General features: G+C 36.8%; 1 protein-coding gene across 5 annotated transcripts in view; it reads right to left on the reverse strand.

The window, feature by feature from the left end:
• Positions 1–22,400, reverse strand: part of LOC410780 (sodium/hydrogen exchanger 9B2) — a 133,925-nt gene that overhangs the window by 85,931 nt on the left and 25,594 nt on the right. The window contains exons 1-3 of one of the 5 annotated variants that reach the window (XM_026446252.1): positions 12,535–12,775; positions 10,797–11,183; positions 5,773–6,147 (exon numbers count right to left, since the gene is read on the reverse strand). In XM_026446252.1, coding sequence (XP_026302037.1) covers positions 5,773–6,147; positions 10,797–11,125 — 704 coding nt within the window. In that variant the 5' untranslated portion in view covers positions 11,126–11,183; positions 12,535–12,775. Of the gene's footprint in view, positions 1–5,772; positions 6,148–8,821; positions 9,225–10,796; positions 12,776–22,400 lie in introns of those variants that run through there. The other 4 variants (XM_026446253.1, XM_026446251.1, XM_026446254.1 and 1 more) reach the window with 4 other exon arrangements.

Consider the following 22,400-nt stretch of genomic DNA (forward strand, 5'->3'; position numbering starts at 1 on the left):
TGTACTATCAGTACCTACAATTATGCATATTCTACATACTTGTTCCTAGCATTCGTACTACCGTTCCCCATTTCAACCATGTAATCCGTTCGAAGACTATAACTAACTATAAATAACTAGTAGTATAAGACTGTATAAAAATAAGCAAGAATTCGATCGGAATTCGTTTCGACTTTTCTTCTTCGATGCCATCTGGCGCCTATAATCGTTCGTATAAATTCTCGCAACAATTGCATCGTAATAGAAGGGACGGTTGGCCAGGTATCGTGCGTTATTGGACGAGGCTTAATGACACCGAGCAGCGACCGCATCGCGTTATTATATCGAGAGTGACTGACACGCGAGTGTTGAAGCGCGAATTGTCGGCGTGCCGGGGCGACAGTTTGGTCGCAGTGACGTGTCGCGTGGAAACTGGAACAGAGGCGAGTTGGCGCGAATTGTTGTCGCGTTTGACGTCCAGTGGAAAATTTTTCACAATAGTGGATAATGGAGGTACTTGAACAGCCTGTCGAGTTTATGTAATAATTGCTCCGCTTTTCGTTGTATGGGTGTCCTTTAGATCCCTCCTGTTGAGGATGGCTCTAACCGAGCAAAACTGGTGGAGCCTTCATTTTCCTTTAAAATTTCCTCCCATCTCAGGACGAACCTGATCTCTCGTTGGAAAATTTCTGCAAGACGTATATATATACAGTCTGTCCAAATGAAATATCGTTTCGACTCGTTTCGCGAACAGCCCAACTATTTCTAGTTGGGAACAGGATCGACTTGTCTTTCTCAAAAATATAATACCTTTGGGAATTGAAGATGATTCCCTCGTCATGGAAGAAATATTATCTCATCCTCTTCGAAATAGATATAAATATCGAAATTCACTCTCTCAATTTCAAAATTCTCAATCTCTGTCAATTAATTCATCTTCGAGGAAGCATTGAAACTTCCAAAACTTATGATTTTCTTTTTCTTTCTCTTTAAGAATTTTACGGAATCCATGAGAATATATCGCGAGTAAAAGTGAGCGAAAAGAAATGACGATTCCACGATAAAAATTCCCATAGACGCGATTCAACTATTTCTAGTTGGAGAGTAAATTGACTGTTTCTTAAAAATATTTTGGAATTGATGATGATTCCTCATCATGGAAGAATATCTCATTTTCTTCGAAATAGATATAAATATCGAAATTCACTATTCTCTCTCAAATTCTTAATCTCTGTCATTTAACTCAGTTAATCGAATACGAATCTTCGAGCAGGCATTGAAATTTCCAAAGCCCACGAATTTCTTTTTCTTTCTCTTTAAGAATTTTAGAGAAATTCATGAGAATATATAGAAGAGATGGGAAGAAATGGCGACCGATTCCACGATAAAACAGAAAATTCGCATAGTTCGCGGTTCAACTATTTCTAGTTGGAGAGTAAATCGACTTGTCTTTCTAAAAATATCTTGGAATTGATGATGATTCCTTCATTATCTCATCCTCTTCAAAATAGATATAAATATCGAAATTTTCTCTCAATTTCAAAATTCTCAATCTCTGTCAATTAACTCACCAGTTAATCGAATATGAATGCCTTCGAGGAGGCATTGAAACTTCCAAAGTCCACGATTTTCTTTTTCTTTCTCTTTAAGAATTTTACAGAATTCACGAGAATATATGGAAGTTGGAGGAAATGGCGATCGATTCCACGATAAAAAAGAAAATTCGCATAGTTCACGGTTCAACTATTTCTAATTGAAGAGAGAATCGACTTGTCTTTCTTAAAAATATCTTGGAATTGATGATGATTCCTCATCATGGAAGAAATATTATCTCATCTTCTTCAAAATAGATATAAATATCGAAATTCTCTCTCAATTTCAAAATTCTCAATCTCTGTCAATTAACTCACTAGTTAATCGAATATGAATGCCTTCGAGGAGGCATTGAAACTTCCAAAGTCCACGATTTTCTTTTTCTTTCTCTTTAAGAATTTTACAGAATTCACGAGAATATATGGAAGTTGGAGGAAATGGCGATCGATTCCACGATAAAAAAGAAAATTCGCATAGTTCACGGTTCAACTATTTCTAATTGAAGAGAGAATCGACTTGTCTTTCTTAAAAATATCTTGGAATTGATGATGATTCCTCATCATGGAAGAAATATTATCTCATCTTCTTCAAAATAGATATAAATATCGAAATTCTCTCTCAATTTCAAAATTCTCAATCTCTGTCAATTAACTCACTAGTTAATCGAATATGAATGCCTTCGAGGAGGCATTGAAACTTCCAAAGTCCACGATTTTCTTTTTCTTTCTCTTTAAGAATTTTACAGAATTCACGAGAATATATGGAAGTTGGAGGAAATGGCGATCGATTCCACGATAAAAAAGAAAATTCGCATAGTTCACGGTTCAACTATTTCTAATTGAAGAGAGAATCGACTTGTCTTTCTTAAAAATATCTTGGAATTGATGATGATTCCTCATCATGGAAGAAATATTATCTCATCTTCTTCAAAATAGATATAAATATCGAAATTCTCTCTCAATTTCAAAATTCTCAATCTCTGTCAATTAACTCACTAGTTAATCGAATATGAATGCCTTCGAGGAGGCATTGAAACTTCCAAAGTCCACGATTTTCTTTTTCTTTCTCTTTAAGAATTTTACAGAATTCACGAGAATATATGGAAGTTGGAAGAAATAGTCGCCGATTCCACGATAAAAAAGAAAATTCGCATAGTTCACGGTTCAACTATTTCTAGTTGGAGAGAGAACCGACTTGTCTTTCTTAAAAATATCTTGGAATTGATGATGATTCCTCATCATGGAAGAAATATTATCTATCTTCAAAATAGATATAAATATCGAAATTCTCTCTCAATTTCAAAATTCTCAATCTCTGTCAATTAATTCACCAGTTAATCGAATACGAATAATCCTTCGAGGAGGCATTGAAACTTCCAAAGCCCACGAGTTTCCTTTTCTTTAAGAATTTTACAGAATTCACGAGAATATATGGAAATTGGAAGAAATAGCGATCGATTCCACGATAAAAAAGAAAATTGCTCAATTAGAGAACCGATCGGGATCGAGAGGATCGAATTTGGTATGCGAAGCGGGTGCGCGCGATCGGAACGAATCGGCATTGGCCTTCCTCGGCGTTAAAAAAAAGGGGGCCAACGAGTGGACGCATCGTTCGACGCGTTTCGAGCCACTTTCTACTTCGACCTCCTCGTTTCGCGTGCCGTGCACGCGCCCCAATCGAGGCGCATAACGATTGTTCGCGCAATCGCGCCAAGGAAATGTCATAATCCGAGTTGCTCTATCGATCTCTCGAGGAAGGGGAGGAGGTCGAAGTAGAAATTTATTATAACACACATCTCGACGAGAGGATACGTTCTAATCTTGGGAGGGAAAATTCCAAGATTAATAATTCGACAGCGTTCGATGAGATCGATAAACGGGTGTTTAGCAACAATGGGCGCCCGTGATGGTGGAACGTTAAAACCATTTTAGCCTAATGCTCCGGCCTACGCGCGCTTCCATATTCCCCACGGGGACACTTTGCGTAAACCCTTTATCTCGGGCCCCCTAAAAGGGGATGACGTACGAGGATGATGAGAAATAGAATAGTAGAGTTACGTGCAAAAATTCGTTAACAAAATTGTATTGCAAATTTGAAGAGGAAGAGAAAAGAGACATCCACAAATATTTTCGTATCATATATTTCATATATGGAAAAAAAGATATTAATATATCTCTTCTGGATAAATATATATATATATATATATGTATATATACACATCCCCTAGAGGTATCGTTAGCTTCGATTTTCGATCGTGGATTTCTCTCTCCGCTTCCAAACCAAACGTTTCAACCTCAAAATCTGTACAACCGTTTATACAACAAACGAGAGAGAAAGAGGAGAAGGAAAAAAAATCGCACGAAAATTCTCGACTTGGTTGGCCACGTTTCATCGAGCGAGAAAGAAAGGGCAAAAAAGAGAGAAAGAAGGGAATAACAAATTTCTCTCTCTCGATAGAGAGGAAGTGGATTTGATTTAAAACTTCGATATATATCGTTCCGGGGTGATCTATCAATCGTACGCAAAACAGCTGACGAGAGGAAAAATCTCTCTCCATTATATCTATAATCTCGAAATGCGTTGGACGAGAATTACACCGGGAATCGTCTTGCTTGTTTTTTCGCCCGATCAATCGGTTCCACGATCGCGATACGTCATTGCTGTGAAACGCTATGAAATTTCTTATCGCGTGTCTCGTAAAACGCAACCTCGTTGAATCGCGAGACTCTTCTCCTCCCCTCTCACCCCTCTTCCGGTGTAAATAGCAGTAAAAATCAGAGGAAAGAGAAGTAACGAGTTCCGGTCAATATTGCGGGGGACGATATTGCATCGAGTGCAGTATTTGGACATAAATTTTTTTACGGATTCGCGATTGGAATCGCGAGGGAAATTTTATCTTACAGAAAAACGTATCGTTATCTTTATATGGGAAGGATCTTGATTCGAAGTCTTGATTTAATGAAAAAACTCAATTTTTTGCAAACCGAGAACACGATATTGTTATTATTACCTGAAATAATTTTCGAAAAATTACAAAAATTCTTTTTCTTGGGGGAAAGAAAAAGAGAGAAAAGGAAGAGTTGTTCGCACATTTGAATTTGGAAACGGAGAATCTTCCACGAGGTTTGTGGAAAATTTGAGAGAGAAAAAAAAGTGCGGGAAATTTGAAAATTTGGGCGTAGTTTTAGAGCGAAAGCAAGTTTTGCGCGTGTTACAGCGAGCGACGATGATTTTTTATTAGCCCATACGCGACACGATATATTCGAAACACGGTGGATCGTGTCGATAATCGATCCCCGGTGAAACGAACGCACGCACACGAGCGTTATGGAGAGTAAATATTATCACATGACGGCGGCGGAATAAATTTCAATTACGAAATGATGAAGTTCCATTTACAAATTCAGCCGAAGAAGTAATGTGTGCGTAACAGCACATGATTTTAATCACGTGCCCAGTTAAGTCTAACTGTAGTCACGCGCAACAGCGTAATAATTAACCCCTTAGCTCGGTTGGGTCAACGATCGTTCAACCAAGTACAAACATTCCGTCTCTGCCGCTTGTGAATTCCGTTCGTTTCGTTTCCATCGAATTCCCTTGTCATTTAAATTTCGTTATCAATCCAACATTTCATCCTTTTCCTTTCTTTCAATTTTTGCGGTTAGAAAACGCAACCGTAATTTCGTTATTTCTTTCTCTTTTTCTTTAGACGCGTAAAATCATTTCCATTAATCTGGATCGGATCGAAGAGTGTAATAAAAATATAAGAAATCCAATTCCAATGATAATTTCCATGTAACTTATATGCTTGGAGATTCTCCTCCTCTTGTATATCGTATTTTAAAAAATTGAAGGTAAACAATTTCAACAATCGTACACGATTTTCGAGAAGAAGAATTCTCTTCTTGAACGATGAAGAAAAAAATAAAAGTCTTTTTTTTTTCTTTTAATACGATGTCTCGTCTAGGAATAGACATCAATTGATCGTTGAACACGACTTAACCGTGCTTTTACAATCGTATTATTTCGTGAGTCAGAGCGTAAATACAGTGCGCGAATCGCCGCGTCTATTATTATTTCAAAACATTCGAGTGGAAGAGAAAAATTCCATTCCATTCCGCTAGATTAACAAAACATTGGCGCAAAAAGAAGCGTATAATATCGATCGAAAAAGGATAAAAAAAATAAGGAGAAACTCACCGCAAGTTGGAGACGACGATGTTGTAGTTTCTGTCGATGCTCACCATGCCGATGTTCTGCATCACGATCCCGGTGATGAGCATACCGATCAGGGCGGGGAGGGTGGTCAAGGAGAAGAGCCATCCCCCGAAGTGGGCCGCGATGCAGAGGACGGCGAGGCCGAAAAGCTGGCCGCCCGGGGCGGCGTCCTCGCCGAGTATCGTGTACACGATGCCCCACAGCAACAGGCCCAGCAGGAACAGGCACAACAGCCGGGCGAATTTTCTGTAGCTCGGGCAAAACGGTTGGGGGCAGGCTTTCCTCCAACCGGGTGGCTCCCACGATGGGGTGTCGTCGCGACCGTGGCATCGCGTGCAAAACAGATACAACCACGACCTGTGAACGAAAGAAGAAGGGGAAAGGTTGTTGCAAGTGAATCGGATTTGCGTTAAAGTAGTCGTTAAAGTATTTCTATGAAACTGTCAAACTGTTTGGTTATATCCTATTTTGGTTTATTTGGTTTATTTCGTGGGAAGGGAGGGATAGTTTTTGTGGGACGATTTTAATAGAAATGATAGAAAGGGGGAGAATTGTGCGAGCTTTTTACTTTTCTCGAAATTAATTTCTATTTTGGTTTGTTCGATTCGTGGCAAGGAGGAATAGTTTTTGTGGGATGATTTTAACGATAGAAAGGGATTATTTCTATTCTATTTTGGCTAATTTGATTGAGATGTTATATGGCAGAGAGAAATAGTTTTTGTGAGATAATTTTAATGATAGAAAGGAATATTTCTATTTCTATTCTATTTTGGCTAATTTGAGATGTTATATGGCAGAGAGGAATAATTTTTGTGGGATGATTTTAATGATAGAAAGGGATATTTCTAAAGGAACTATTTCTATTCTATTTTGACTAATTTGAAATGTTATATGGCATAGAGGAATAGTTGTTGTGGGATAATTTTAATGATAGAAAGGGATATTTCTATTCTATTTTGACTAATTTGAGATGTTATATGGCAGAGAGGAATAGTTTTTGTGAAATGATTTTAACGATAGAAAGGGATATTTCTAAAGGGACTATTTCTATTCTATTTTGATTAATTTGATTGAGATGTTATATGACAGAGAGGAATAGTTTTTGTGGGATGATTTTAACGATAGAAAAGGATATTTCTATTCTACTTTGATTAATTTGAGATGTTATATGGCAGAGAGGAATAGTTTTTGTGGGATGATTTTAACGATAGAAAGGGATATTTCTATTTCTATTCTATTTTGGCTAATTTGAGACGTTATATGAGAGAAAGAAATAGTTTTTAAGGGATGATTTTAAGAATAGAAAGGAATAGAAGAGAATTGTACGCTCTTTTTTCTCAAAACTATCAAATGCTTCTATCCTACTTTGGTTTATTCCATTCGTGGCAGAGAATTTTCGTGTGACGATTTTAACGACAGAAAGGGATAGAATTGTGCGCGCTTTTTATCTTTCTTGAAATATTCGCAACGCTTTGAAACAGAGTAATATGTTAAATGAAATTTTTTAAAATATATATATTTTATGGAGTATAATATTTCATGCCGGAAGATTCTATGTGTTTCTATGTTCTGTTTTTTCGTGTTTCCTTTTTTTTTTATTTTCTTGGACAATTTTCCACGAACGATCACGAATGGAGGGAAATTACGCTCGAAAATACGAAAAATTGTATGCACAATCCTGCGTGTATCTTGCTCTTTTTTGATCGAAATGTTATACGATATCTGATATTTGAAGTACGCGTCTTGAAGTATACGATAAAGGTATACACGATATAGAAAAAGTAGCCTATCTCTCTGGAATAATGTTTGTTTCGAAGATTTTCGAGGATATTTCGTGAAATAATATTTTCAATGATATTTCATTTCACAGAGTGTATACACGAATATGTTTTTTTCCAACTCAAAGAACGAGCAACAACAAAGAATTTTCTCGGTTCTGGTTACAAGATATACACACATAACTGTAGAATAACATATTCATCAGAAAATTTCAATTTATAAAAATCCCTCCATTCCATACGGCGGAAAGCTAAAACCGTAATATCCGTGATATCAAAAATCGAACAGGAAAATTCACTATGCGTGTAAAATGTATACAGTATATATACACGTGATAGAAATCCATTGAAAATTCGGTCTAAACTTTTTTCATAATTTTTTTATACAAAAAAGAAAGAAAGAAAGAAAAACTTTTGTAATTAATTACATCATCCTAATAACGTGTACGAACATCAGACAGAGAAAGAGAGAGAGAAAGAGAGAGAGAGTCGGATAAAAAGAAGGTGAAATAAAGACAGATTTATGCTGTTCAAAGTAAAAACTGGTTGCGGGGCAGACAGAAAGAGAAACAAGGGTGGAAAGTGAAAAAGTCGGTATATATATCACGAGATAAGACGAAAAGTTTGTATCTAGAATGTTAACATCAACGTTAATGTTTTGCAAAAAAAGAAAAAAAAAAGAAAAGAAAAAAAGTTTAGCATCACGAAACTCTATGTTTCTTTAAGAGATTGCATACATTCAGAACCAAAAAAACTAAACTTCCTCTACCTATTTTCTAAAAAAAAAAAAAGTGTACCTGTGCTTTAATCCATTCCCTTGGATAAATAAATTTTTACAATTCATCATTTCAAATTGCAACTCAGTTTCCCAAGAATTTATTAGAAAAAAAGAATTAATTAATTAATTTTTAAAAAATCATCTTATCCAATTTCCATCCACAGTCAAAAAACAAAATTCTTCTAAATATATTTCAAAATACAAATTTTCCAATACAATTCGAATCACTCGATTTACCAATTCACTGGATTACGCAATCTAACGAATCATTGTACCACACACGCACACACACACACACACACACACACACACTCACAAAAGGAAAAATTAGTTTTCAAAAAGAAGACGCACGAATCATTATCGACCCATCAATTTCCATCACAGCTGAAATAAGAAAAGAGAAAAAGAAGAAGAAGAAGAAGAAGAAGAAGAAGAAAACGTCATCATTTCGCAAAATAACGACACATCCACTCACCAGAAGAAACTCAACGACTCGACCTTCGGTTTTCCCACAAACTTGTTTTCCATTCCGCTCCGCGTTTTCACTCGTTAATCCCCGCAAATGTATACGCGATTCGCAACCGATACCGATATCGGGATATCGCCGATATCTTCTCTAAAATTAAAAGCCGAGCAAAAAAGCTGGTTCGCTTTGTTCCAGAGGAGAGGATTTAACGGAGAGCCGGAGTGCATACCTTGCGTGCACGCGAGCGAGCAGACGTTATAGGAAACTTAGAGCAGCGCTTGATTCAATCTCATTAGACTTTATGATCTTATCAAGGCGATTGGAAATGACAGGCTTTGTAACCGACCGGTTACATCACCGTTCTACGCTTCCTAGATCCGTTACAATTCCCTCGATTAGGGATTTACCTGCCTCGAATACTTTTCGCGCTCGTTCGTTCGGCCGGATCATACACATCTGGAAACAATGAAAGAGAAAAGAAAAAGAAGGAGGAGGGGGAAAAAAAAAAAAAAGAAAGAATTAGCAGAAAAATGGCGACGATGCGTATAATTGCAAAAAAGCGATGCAACAACGCGTGATTGATCGATGCGTTCTATCGATATTTTATTTTATTTTATTTATTTATTTTTTTTTTATCGTTCTTTTTTCATTTTAGAAATTTATGCTCGATGAATACCTTCGTCGGTGTGTCGAGATTTATCGTTTTATTTTTCGCGTTTTTGTAATGTTATTGTGATGATATTGCGCGTATATATCGATATTGTTTTTTTTTCTTTTTTCTTTTTTTTTTTTTTATTGTCGTAATAGCAGAGATTCGCAAAGTATTGATTTTAATGGAAGGACGCGCGGGATGATTTAACGAAAATACGTTATTACGGAATTGATTAGTCGAATATTTGTCGCGTGTGAAAATTATTCGCTCGTTTAATGCTAAACGGCTTTACGGGCCGCGTGTATCATCAATTCGGAAAACGTCTATGCGTCGTTTCAATTTATCTCGCGATCGTCGAGAGTCGATATTTCGCCAACTATTCGCAACTATTTGTGCAACTTTAAAAATTTTCCGTTCTTTTTCGAAGAAAAATCAATCGTTCGGAAGTGTAATTTTTTTCCCTTTCTTTTCTTTTTTTTTTTTGAGAAAAATCGTTTTCTACGCCGGTTAGATTTATCGAAGATAAAACATCGATTAAAAGATTCCATTATTCCACGGTGAACTTCGCTTAATCAAACACTCGTAAAAGCTTAATGCGATCAAATTTACTAAATTCTCGCGTGTTTGCACTATCGATATGTTTGTTCTAATAAGATTACTCTTAGAACGAAGAGAAAAATAGTATTTTAAACTGGTAAAAAACTCTTTGAAAGCTTTATCGCGCTTAATAATATACGATTTCTTAATTTCTAACCGATTTTTAAAAAAGCGTCGAGAGTAAGCGTATCATTCGAATCAACATTGTTATAAATTATTCTAAAGATTTTACGAAAATATTTTTTCGAATTCGAATCCCCTCCAAAAAAATTTCATAAATTCATCGCTTCGTCACATTTAACGAAAATTCTCAAGATATACAAATATAAATCTCTGAAATCATTCTCAAAAATTCCTTTTCCTCGTACGAAACAGTTCCAAGATCCAAAATATTTCACAAACCGAACGAATGAAAACTCGGGAGAAAAGAGTGATCATCTCATTTTAATTAAAATGGCCATAAATTAATTCTCAAATTAATTTCCTTTTTCATGCGCGAAAAAGAGAGAAAGGAAAAAAATGTTTCAAGATGGATGGAGAAAAATTTTTCAACAAATGGAAGATCGAGCACCTATCATTCCGTCTAACCCTAACCACCCTGAATTACACTCGAAATTATACTCCCCTTCCCGATTTCGAGAAAGAAGAGAAAGAGAGAGAGAGGAAAGTCTCTCTCACGATATACGGAGAGAAATTTCATTTCTCCCGAAACGAGAATGGGAAGAAAATTCTCACCGTTCCAGCTCCTCCGAGTACTCGATCTTGTCCCTGATGGAGCTGGTCAAGCTGTACGCGGACTTCTTCCTGCTCCCGTTGATCCTCCCGTTCTCGAGATCGAACTTGTGCTGCGGTATATTCTCCGAGCTGCCGTAGCTGCTCCCTCCGTGCTGCAATATCGATTTGCCACGTCCCTGATCCGAGTTGTGCTCCGAGCTCGCGCTTATGCGCCGATGATGATCGAACGTCGGATTATCCATGCCGAGTATCTGATCGCTAATGGACACGCGCCTCTTTGCCAATTCCTCGCTCGACCTGTTCGTCCTTCCGCTCATCTCCGTATCCATATCTCGCCGCCCTTCCTTCCTTCCGACAGGATCGGGGCAGGGGGAGGTTCGCTACAACCTGCCCAAGATCGCGTGTTTACGATTCCACGGCTCCTCTTCGTTTCGAGCGAGCGAGAGAGAGAGAGAGAAGGATCGATTTTATCGACGAAAAACTCGATGCGAACGATCGGATCGGATCGCGTTCGAAGACAGAAGATGCAGAGATCGACGGTCGAAACGACGATCGCGCGGCATCGATCGATTACGGGTCACACAAGAACGTTACACTCGTTTCGCGAAAACCTCCAACTCGAACGACGGATTTCTCGAAGGAGTGGTAGGCAGGTGGTGCGATTCGACGTGTTCTCGAGCCGGCTCGAATCCATGTACGCGTGGAAATCGGGGTTGGAGAGAACAAAGTGTCCGAGGAGATTCGAAAATTTCGAAAAGGAAAGAAGGAAGAAACGAACGCGAAATAGACACGGCGGAAAGAGAAGAACTTGAAGAGGAAGAGGACGTGGAGGTTTCAGGTTTCCACGATTGACTGGCGATCGACGGTTCGATCGTTGACAGCGCGCCGTGAGCGATCCCGTGACGATGACTCCGAGAAAGTCTCGAAACTCCGTTGATCCCCCGCCGATGTGATCGATCGATCAGCGATCACGCGGCCCGATAGCGGCCCGATGATGCTCGAGATCGTCGCGTGACGATTTGTTTTTCCAGCCGGCGAGTGGGGAGTGGGGAGCGGGGAGGGGAGGGGGGATCGGCGCGCCTACACCTCGGCCGGATCTTCCTCCTTCGCGATCCCACCTTGACCCGCTTTTACCAGCCGCGCCGATCATCCACCGACGCGTTCCGCGGCCGGAGCTTCCTTCGTTCCACGATTCCAACTTCCTGCTCTGTTTCTTTTTCGATCGAACGGATCGAGGAAATGGCGGGGTAGTACGAATACGAAATGGAGAGACGATCTTGATGGACAATTTACTGGTTAACGAAGTAAAAATTTGCTCGTGTTTCGTTTATTCTTCTAAACGAATAATCGAGTGGGACGACGTTCACGTTAAGCCAAATGGTAAATTGAAATATTCTCGATCGGTGTAATTATAATTTTTTCACGATCTGAAAATTCCGATCGATTTATATTATGTATTTACAGTCTCCTGTAAACCTATTTCCCTCCACATATGTATATATCACACATATCACTTCCCTTTATAATACCAACTTTTCCCCTTGGTTGGAAAAGAAAAAAATTCTACGACCTCCTACGACATCATTTTCATCATCGCGCGTTTCTTTCACCAATTGTTCATCCACCAACTGTCCGTGTTTGCTCCAAGGTATTATTCGCGCGAGGAAAAGAAGAAGAGAAAAAAACGAAGGAAGGAAAAAACAAGTATCCCATACTCTCTCTCTCCCCCCTCCTATACCTTCTCGTTCATCGCGGTCGAATCGCACCGCACGGATCCATCGTCCATTTTCTTCCACACTTTTCCCACGCTTCTTCTCCTCTTTCTTAAAATCCTCACCTCCGAACTGCGAACCGTAAACCCGAGAAGAGACGAAATGGGGGGAGGGGGAATATATACGCGTCGAGGAGCACGGAGGAAACGAATACCGCGGAACGAGCACGGTTAACTAGCGACTAAACGCTGCAAAGTGTTCACCGCTTTAACGGCGGTGTGTTTATGCGAATGGTGGGGCTGGTAAAAAAGTGGTGTAACGCACCAAGCGCAAGGAGGGACACACAAGCGCGGCACACATTCTCCGCGGCCCGGCTCCGCTATCGTATCCGCGCACGATAATTGTTGTGCCGCGTTTGCACAGGATGGGCACAGCTGGACACCTCATTCACGGCCTATTCGGGCCTAACCCGACCGACCTGTGCCCCTCGCGGATCGTGACCACGAACCGCGATCGTTTAACCAAGAATACCGCGAGAACGCCACAGCGGACGGATAATAAATTGAAGAGAAACGAGCTTCTCAACATAGGAGGAGTTGCGCCACGCTCTTTTCCTTTTCATTTCTTTTTTCAATCCCCCGTTTAGCGTTTGAAGGGGGACGATTTTATTGTCGAAATATTCGAAATATCGGAAACGGACGATTTAACAATTGAAATGTTTCGAAAAATTGCGATCGAAAATGATGATGAAGGGAAATTAGATTTGTCGAGAGAGAGAGAGAGAGAGAGATTGTAATCGAAAATGAAGTGGAGATCAAAATTATTAAGAGGATTATATTTTGATCATTGGAAATAATTAAAATATGTCAAAATTTAATTCTTTCTAGCAGGGAATATTTTTTTATTTCAAGGTAATAAAGTTTCGAAAAGTTTGGAGTTTTTTTTTTTATTATATGAAAATAATAGAAAGATAATAGGAAGATTATCATCAATATTTACAATCAGTTTTATAATCCAGGCTTTATTCCTTGCGCGTCGAGTATCGTGACAAATATCGTTCTTTCAATCTAATTTTTAATACAAACGTCTCGTCGTATGTGCAATAACTCAATTAACGATCGACGATATTCTTCTATCTTTCGTCCCGATGTAAACATCGCATCATTCGTATAATTCGATTCGATTGTCTCTATTTTCTTTTTTTTTTCTTCTTCTTTATTTTTTCTTATCGCCTCTTTTCGCTTCTTTGAACTCGCTCCTTTTTTTTTTTTTTTTTTTTTTTTTAATTCAACTTCTCAACCAGATATAAATCATAACGTAATACGATGTAATTAGATAACTGATCGTCAAACAATGTGCTACTTTCTCGAGTGTCGATAAGCTATCATATTTTCCGACGAAGCGAGTATATTTCCACCGAGAGAAATTTCCTCTTTATATAGAAATGATCCGTTTCGGTCCGACTTTTTAATCCCGTGTAATAAACGATACGATTGTTCGTCAAAATATTCTTCCCAATTGTTTTTGAGAACAAATTTTTGAAATCGACGACTCATAAAAACCTCCTCCTCTAGTTTAACGCACGCTAAATCGTGCCTCGATCCGAAACGAAATCCCCGATGGAAACGTCGAAATAATCTCACCTCGAATCTTCTAATCTACGTTTTCGAAGGAATTATATTTTGACGTAAAACTTATCTCTCTCTCTCTCTCTTTTTCTTCCTTATACCTCTTGCAAAACATTGCAAAAAAAAAAAAAAAAAATATCGAGAAATTTTCATCCATTCCCACCGCTTTTAAATTTTAATTGAAAAATTATAATGAGAAACGGAACGTTGAAATTATTCCCCTCGTCGCATTTACAATTGTAATCCTCGTAGTAGCGCAAAGAAGGCGCAATAAACCTCGCAAGAAATCGAAATAAAAAATCGTGATCGATAATGAACGCGGATACAATACTAATACAAATTTCTCGGTCGAGGCAAATGGACACGTGGCTTTCGTGCGCAAAAAAAAAAAAAAAAAAAAAAAAGGAAAAAGAAGAAGAGGAAAAATATTTTTTCACACTCACGATATAATTGGCATGACAAACGTTCCCCTGCCCGATCTTCACCGTGGCGTGTCTTCCCGGATACTGGAAAAGGACTCGAATGTTTCGTGTACGACAATTTCGAGTCGAAATGTCGCCGCGTTTATTTACATACCGATTCGTCTACCAAGGTGAATTATGGTTGTATCGTGCGCGCGTTACGGCGTTGAATTGTTTCGAACGAGCGTACGTCGATAATTTTACTCGGATCGAATCGAAATTAGGGAGGAATGAACGTGTGCTCGATCGTTGGAGGAAAGATATTTCCACGATGAGGAATGAAACGTATACGATGTTGCGAATTCGACCAATAATAAATTGCATTATCAAAAACAATAATTTCACACGTAGATCATAAACGTATTATTTTATTTTCGTTTCTTCTTTTTTCTTTTGTAAAATAAAAAAATAATTTCCAGTCGAAATTACAGTGGCGAAGCAATGAAAAGAATCGAGATTCTTCGTCGAGAAAATAATTCAATTTGTGTTCAATTTGCTCTGCACACACGATTATGAAAATTTTCGCTAAAAATCAGATGAAACTTTTTGAAACGTAAGAAATTTTCTTATTAGAGGAAAAATGAAATCGTTCAAAATATTTTCCAAGTTTGTACAAATATTAAAATAAAAAGAATCCGAAGATTCTTTGAGTACACTAGAAATTTTAATACGCCTAAGAAACGACATATTTTACAAAATCAAACGCAGTTAAACCCTCTAAGAACCAATCCATCGATGGATCACCACTCAAGAGACGTCCTCTTTTCTCGAATCCACACATATCCTCCTCGATAAATCTCTCTCTCTCTCTCTCTCTCTCTCTCTGTCTCTCTCCGATCCTCGAACCCTTTGTTCTCGAGTCTGGCCAATAAAAAAAAAAAAAAAGCGAAAGCATCGAACTGGATCGAGGTGGAAAAGCGAAAGGGAGAAAAAGAACGCTTTCGATATTCAACCACGGTTTTTCGACGGTATCGATTTCGTTAATAAAACGATAGGCGATAACCTATCTCCGTCTCCCTGGAGAGAAGCATCTCTCGCATCTAGCGTTTAGATTAATCGCCTCGATTATCGAGGGGGAGGGGAGGAGGGGGATAATTATTAAGCAGCACGAAACGTTACGCGTGAATCGGTCACCGCTCGTCATGCGCTTTTCCCAACGCTTCGAATCGGTTAAAATCTATATTAAGCCTAATCGCGAAAATATCGAAGGAGCGTTTATGCGATAAAACGGCGATAAACGGAACAGTTAATTTCTTCGAGTGTACTCGAGTCACATGACCTCGTTAAATGTCGCGTAAAAAGAGTTCTTTTTTTTATCATTCTTTCAAAAATTAAACTTTCTATAAGGGAGATAAGTTGAATTCAATTTAATCATTGCTTCTCAATTTCGTTCCTCTAAAAGAATAGCGAAAGAATATTTCGAACATCTGAAAAATGAAGAATATATTGGAGGAGATTCGTAGGATCCAATCTAGTGTTATTTTGTATACCAGATTGTATAATAAGTTATCGACGAGTTACGGGAATTATTATTATTTTTTTTTTTTTTATCTCCAATTTAGTTTCGCGTTCGAAATAAGGCCGAAGTACGGAGTTGTTCCCAATCGCACGAGTTGACGGACGAGTCATGCGCTTCTTATTATCAGGGAGGATGAGATAGGGTTCAGCCGTGACAAAAATATATTTCCTTCGAGCAATCATTATCAGATCGCGATATAATACAACGTAGATCGTTTTAAACGTAATAAAAATGATCTATAACATTTTTTAACAGATTCTAATTAAAAATTACCTCGAATCGATCATCTTATTATTACAAAATTTCTCTTTTAAAGTAATTTTTAATTTCTACAATTTATTTCCTCGAACTAAAAATTTTATTCCCCTCTTTTCACTTCATGCGTGCGAACTATATCTTCTTCTGTTATTCCCCGCGTTTTATCGTGAAAAAACAAGAAACATTATTATTGTATCACCGATTTCGATATTAAGATTGTAATTAAAATCAATTCAGAAATTTCTATTATCATATATGCACATCGATATCTGAAAAATCGTATTCTGAAAAGAAACTTTCTCCCTTTAAGACAAATTAAATCGAATCTCAGCTTCTATTTCATCAATCGAAGCGACACACGTTTATTCGCGTGATCGATTCACCATTTCTTTCTCTGCCGCGTAGAAAGAAACGAATTTAATCAACCCTCTCCTTCGATGTATGTCTCAACAAATTGAACAAGGTCTCGAATTTAACGAGAGAGAAAGAGAGAGAAAGAAAATCATTTGTTTTATCGTGCAAATTTAATTTCACCCATCCACTCCCCCTTCTGTATTTCATCACTCGGATAATCCGCGATAAACTACTTGGATTCGATCGCTTCGTAATTAATTCTCACCGTCCAAGCCCCAACACCCAGAAATCATCGCGATTATTCAAATGGGCGAGGATCCAGGCTTCATAAACGTTAATTCGGTTTATTCGAACAGCGTATAATCGTATAGTGATCCTCGCGCCCCGTGTTTGCTCGAGGGGCGCGATACGATCCTCGGCGCGATTCAATCCTGCCTACCCTTCCCTAAATCCTAATCGTTCCTTCCTCTTTCCTCACGATATCACGAGCCTCCTGCGATTTCGATCATCGTCGTCAATTAAGAATCTCTCGTTTCTAATCTTTAACCCTTTCACTAATTTCTCTCACTAACTTTTTGAACGTGCCAAAAATGTGTACTCGAGAAAGATCGTTTACCATATTTTTTTGAATAATTTCTATTATCGAGAAATGGTAAAAACAAAATTCTACATTTCTAGAGAAAGATGCTCCATGTATAGTAACTCGTCATGTGCACGACATATTATGCAAACTATAATCGTATGACATAATATGACAGTATATAATATATTATATATATAGTATATATAGTAACGATATATTATATATATTATAGTATATTATATATAGTAACGAAAGGATTAATTGGATATCAATGGATCGTTCGAAAGGAAAAATCTCGATGGATATTTCCAGAGAAAGCTCTTCCATGTATAGTAACTCGTTATATGTACGACACGCAGCATATTATACACACTATAATCGTCCATAATATGACATGGTATGTAATATATTATATATGGTATATAATATATAACGAAAGGATTAATCGGATATCAATGGATCGTTCGAGTCGATAAAAGGAAAAGTCAATGGATATTTCCAGAGAAAACTCCTCCATGTATAGTAACTCGTCATATGTACGACACACGACATCTTATAGACAGATTATAATCGTTTATAATATGACAATGTTATATAATATATTAGTAACGAAATCAGATATCAATGGATCGTTCGAATCGATGAAAGGAAAAGTCGATGGATATTTCCAGAGAAAGATGCTCTATGTGCAGTAACTTGTCATATGTACGGCATATTATGCAGACTATAATCGTTCACAATATGACAATATTATATAATATATTAGTAATGAAAGGGTTAATCGGATATCAATTCGAGTCGATGAAAGGAAAAGTCTCGATGGATATTTCCAGAGAAAGGTGCTCCATGTACAGTAACTCGTCATGTGTACGACATATTATGCAGACTATAATCGTATGACATAATATGACAATGTTATATAATATATTAGTAACGAAAGGGTTAATCGGATATCAATGGATCGTTCGAATCGATGAAAGGAAAAGTCTCGATTTGAAATCGATCTTCCCTTCTTCGACGAGAGTTGATGAAACTGTAGATTCATCGTTATCGGTGTTGAAGTGGCTTAAAAGGTGTAAGGGACACGTGCAAGCGGCTTTCGAAACGTTGTCAAACGTGTCGCCGCGTTGCGCTTCGAGGACAATCGGGGTCACCCTATATATATATACGTATATCGGGGTTGGTATTTTTCATAAAGAAGGAATAAGAAAATAAGGAGGGGATAAGAAGAGTGTCGATCGATGACCGCGTTGTTTAAGCGGTTTCAATGGCACGAATACACGCTGTTATTGCGGCGAGAATCGGTTTATCGTTGTAACGTATCGGTATTCAAGGCGTTTTAAAGAAGAGGAGCGAATTTAATTTCAGTTATGTAGCGATTCCTTTTTTTCTTCTTCTTCTTCTTTTAAACGAAGTTAACATCGTTTCGCGAAAGATCGGTAATCTGCGTTCCGTTTATGATCCATGAGGTAATCGCGAAATAACTCGGTATTCCCGCTCAAGGAAACTAATTCGAGCGAGTTTTGCTTCCTCGCGATGCAAATTTCTGACTCGAGACTCTGGAACAAAAGAAATTTCAGAGTCTTTTTTCAAAACTATTATTTCTTCTTCTTCTTCTTCTTCTTCTTCTTTTTTTTCTATGTAAATTTTCGCACGTGAATTATGCATGAAGATTTATGTTAATTAACGAATACTTCTCGATTCATGTTTTTCACGCTTTATTTATTTTCGATAGTTTTTGCTTGAGATATTTGCGCTGCTCTTACCTCGCAAGATAAGATAACGCTAGATTTGCAAAATGAGCCTCTCTTCGACTCTTCTCAATGCTGAAAAATTCTTGCATTATATAGGAAATATTCTCCTCTTATCTAGATCGACACGTGTATTACTTCGTTGGAATATTTTTCTTCCTCCTAATTTATGCCAATTATGCGGCGTCACGTGGCATACACAAACTAATAACGTTTGCTTTTTTTTTCTTTTTGTTACCTACTCGTATATCAATTTTCATAAGTGTAAAATTCGAAATTAACGCGGAATCGATATTTTCAAAAGGTGCAAAGGAGCGAGTATATTTCACAATGGATATTATTTTGTATCCGTACATTATTTTATTTGCTTATTTATTATTTTAACGAGAGACGTCATTAATTTCATCCTCGCTCGTATATCTATATATATATATATCTATCAAACGTCACGTGAAATATTTCACGTCATAATTTAACGATTGCCCGATAAATCCCTTTTTCGTATATTTTATACGTATATATAAAATTAATAGTGTAATAATAACGAAGGAAAAATCTAACGATAAATATGCAACAAATTTTTGCAAATCTTAATACACGCGTTATACAACAGGTAGGGAAGAGAATACGAGGGACGAATTAATAAAACGTTCGTTTTATTATCAATCGGGGATCAAGAAGAGATTATTCTATTAGCGATTTGAAAAATTTTATTGCAGCCGATACGTATCGATACGGAAATCTGATAAATCGAATCATATGACTCGCAATAATCACTTATTTATCAGGTTTAAACACCTTCTCGAGATACATTTGGAATTTACTACTACTTGAAAATCTTAATTACGCTTTTGATCGCGATTCGATTGTTGACAGTAGTAATCGCGCTAATAATCGGTATTAATGAATTCAACAGAATTATGACTAGACGGAATATAACACTATGAACAGGGGGCAAACAAACGTTCGAACAAATTGACTCGCGATCGATTCGTAAAATAATTCTCACAATTTTCTCTTTCGTCGCCGATTTTTCGAACCGATTTTTCTCTTTTTTCTTCCACCCAAAAGAATTAATACGATATTAATTCGCCATCAACGGAATACAATTGTAAACACGAGCGAGCAAACGTTCAAAATTGACTCACGACTCAAAAGCTAATTCCCTCAAATTTCTTTACGATCCCAATTGTTTAATCTAGTTTTTTTAAACCATTTCCAGTTTTTCTTTCACAGTCAAAACAACGGTATTAATCAGCACCAACGAATTCAACGAAATACAATTGTAAACACGAGCGAGCAAACGTTCAAAATTGACTCACGACTCAAAAACTAATTCTCTCAATTTTCTTTACGACTTTTCTTTACGTTTTTCAAATTATTTTCAATGTGGATCTTTTTTCAAAAAAAAATAATGATATCAATCGATATTAATAAAATTAAATAAATACAATTGCAAATAAACGTTCAAAATTGACTCACAACTCAAAAACTAATTCTCTCAATTTTCTTTACGATGTTGTTTTTCAAATTATTTTCAACGTGGCCCTTTTTAAAAAAAAAAAAACAATGATATCAATCGATATTATAAAATTCAATGAATACAATTCAAACAAATATTCAAAATTGACTCAAAAACTAATTCTCTCAATTTTCTTTACGATTTTTCTTTACATTTTTCAAATTATTTTCAACGTGGCCCTTTTTTAAAAAAAAAACAATGATATCAATCGATATTAATAAAATTCAATGAATACAATTATAAACAAACGTTCAAAATTGATTCATGACTCAAAAACTAATTTTCTCAATTTTCTTTGATCGTCGTTTTTCAAATTATTTTCAACATGGCTCTTTTTCTCAGCCAAAACAATAATATCAATCGATATTAATAAAATTCAATTGCAAACAAATATTCAAAATTGACTCACGATTCAAAAACTAATTCTCTCAATTTTCTTTACGATTTTTCTTTACGTTTTTCAAATTATTTTCAACGTGGCCCTTTTTCTCAGTTAAAACAATGATATCAATCGATATTAATAAAATTCAATTGCAAACAAATATTCAAAATTGACTCACGACTCAAAAATTAATTCTCTCAATTTTCTTTACAATTTTCAAATTATTTTCAACGTGGCCCTTTTTCTCAGCCAAAACAATGATATCAATCGATATTAATAAAATTCAATGAATACAATTGCAAACAAATATTCAAAATTGACTCACGACCGATTCAAGAACTAATTCTCTCCATTTTCATTACGACGATTCTTATCGTCGATTTTCCAAACGTTTTTTCAAACTGTTCCTCCAGCGCTGCCCTTATTTTGCAAGCGAGACAGTGACGTCCCCTCTTTCAAACGCATATTTCTCCATCACTGTCGGATGGAACGAGCGCACGCGTCGTGAATCGTCGTTCTAATCATGATTTCGCATACCCGCGCGACTCTGCCTCGCGGAAGTCGCGAATTTTCATTCTTCATTAACCGTGAACAGACACGCGCGCGTACGTACGCGTACACACGTGTATAACGATCACCGACGCGTGTCGTGTTTCGATCGAACGTTTCAAACGTTCGCTTCGTTTTTATGCGGATAACGTTAATAATACAATCACTCGATCACAGATTTGATATTAACGTAACAGATTCTCGTTATTCATAAACGAGGAAAAGATTATTGTATGTACATACCCGTCCATTTTGATCGATTTTTATAACTCGTTTCGATCGATCGATTCTTTCAACTCGATAATTTGTCCGATAATATTATTATTAATTCCTAGATTCTTATCTTTATAAAATTGTGTTACATATGTTATATATTTATTTTATAGTAATTGTTATCTGTATGCCAACTTTCATTAGTGTCTCATTGAATTAATGTCTCCTGAGTTTCGTAGCTTCTCCATATTTTTAATTAAATCGAATATTCTTTTAAAATATTAATTATACAAATTACAAATTGAGAGAAAGAATCTTACCAAATTTTATCGGTTTCGTTTATATCAAACAGATACATTCTTCCTTAAATAAAAGTCTTATCCAATCTCTGATTCTCATAGATTCTCGCAATATAATAAAACTTCATATATAACTTCACCAGTTCTAATTTTCTTAAATTGTTAAATTTCTTATTCTCATAGATTCATAAATAAAAAAGGAGTCACAAACATTGGATATGCTTCATCAATTCTAACTTCTTTGAAAGTCAAACCCTTGTCAAATTTCTTATTCTCATAGATTCGTAATTAAAATTACAAAAGGAATCACAAACATTAGGTGTGCTTCATCAATTCTAATTTCCTTGTCAAATTTCTTATTCTTATCATAAAT

The sequence above is a fragment of the Apis mellifera genome, linkage group LG1 (assembly GCF_003254395.2).
Source record: "Apis mellifera strain DH4 linkage group LG1, Amel_HAv3.1, whole genome shotgun sequence".
NCBI lineage: Eukaryota > Metazoa > Arthropoda > Insecta > Hymenoptera > Apidae > Apis > Apis mellifera.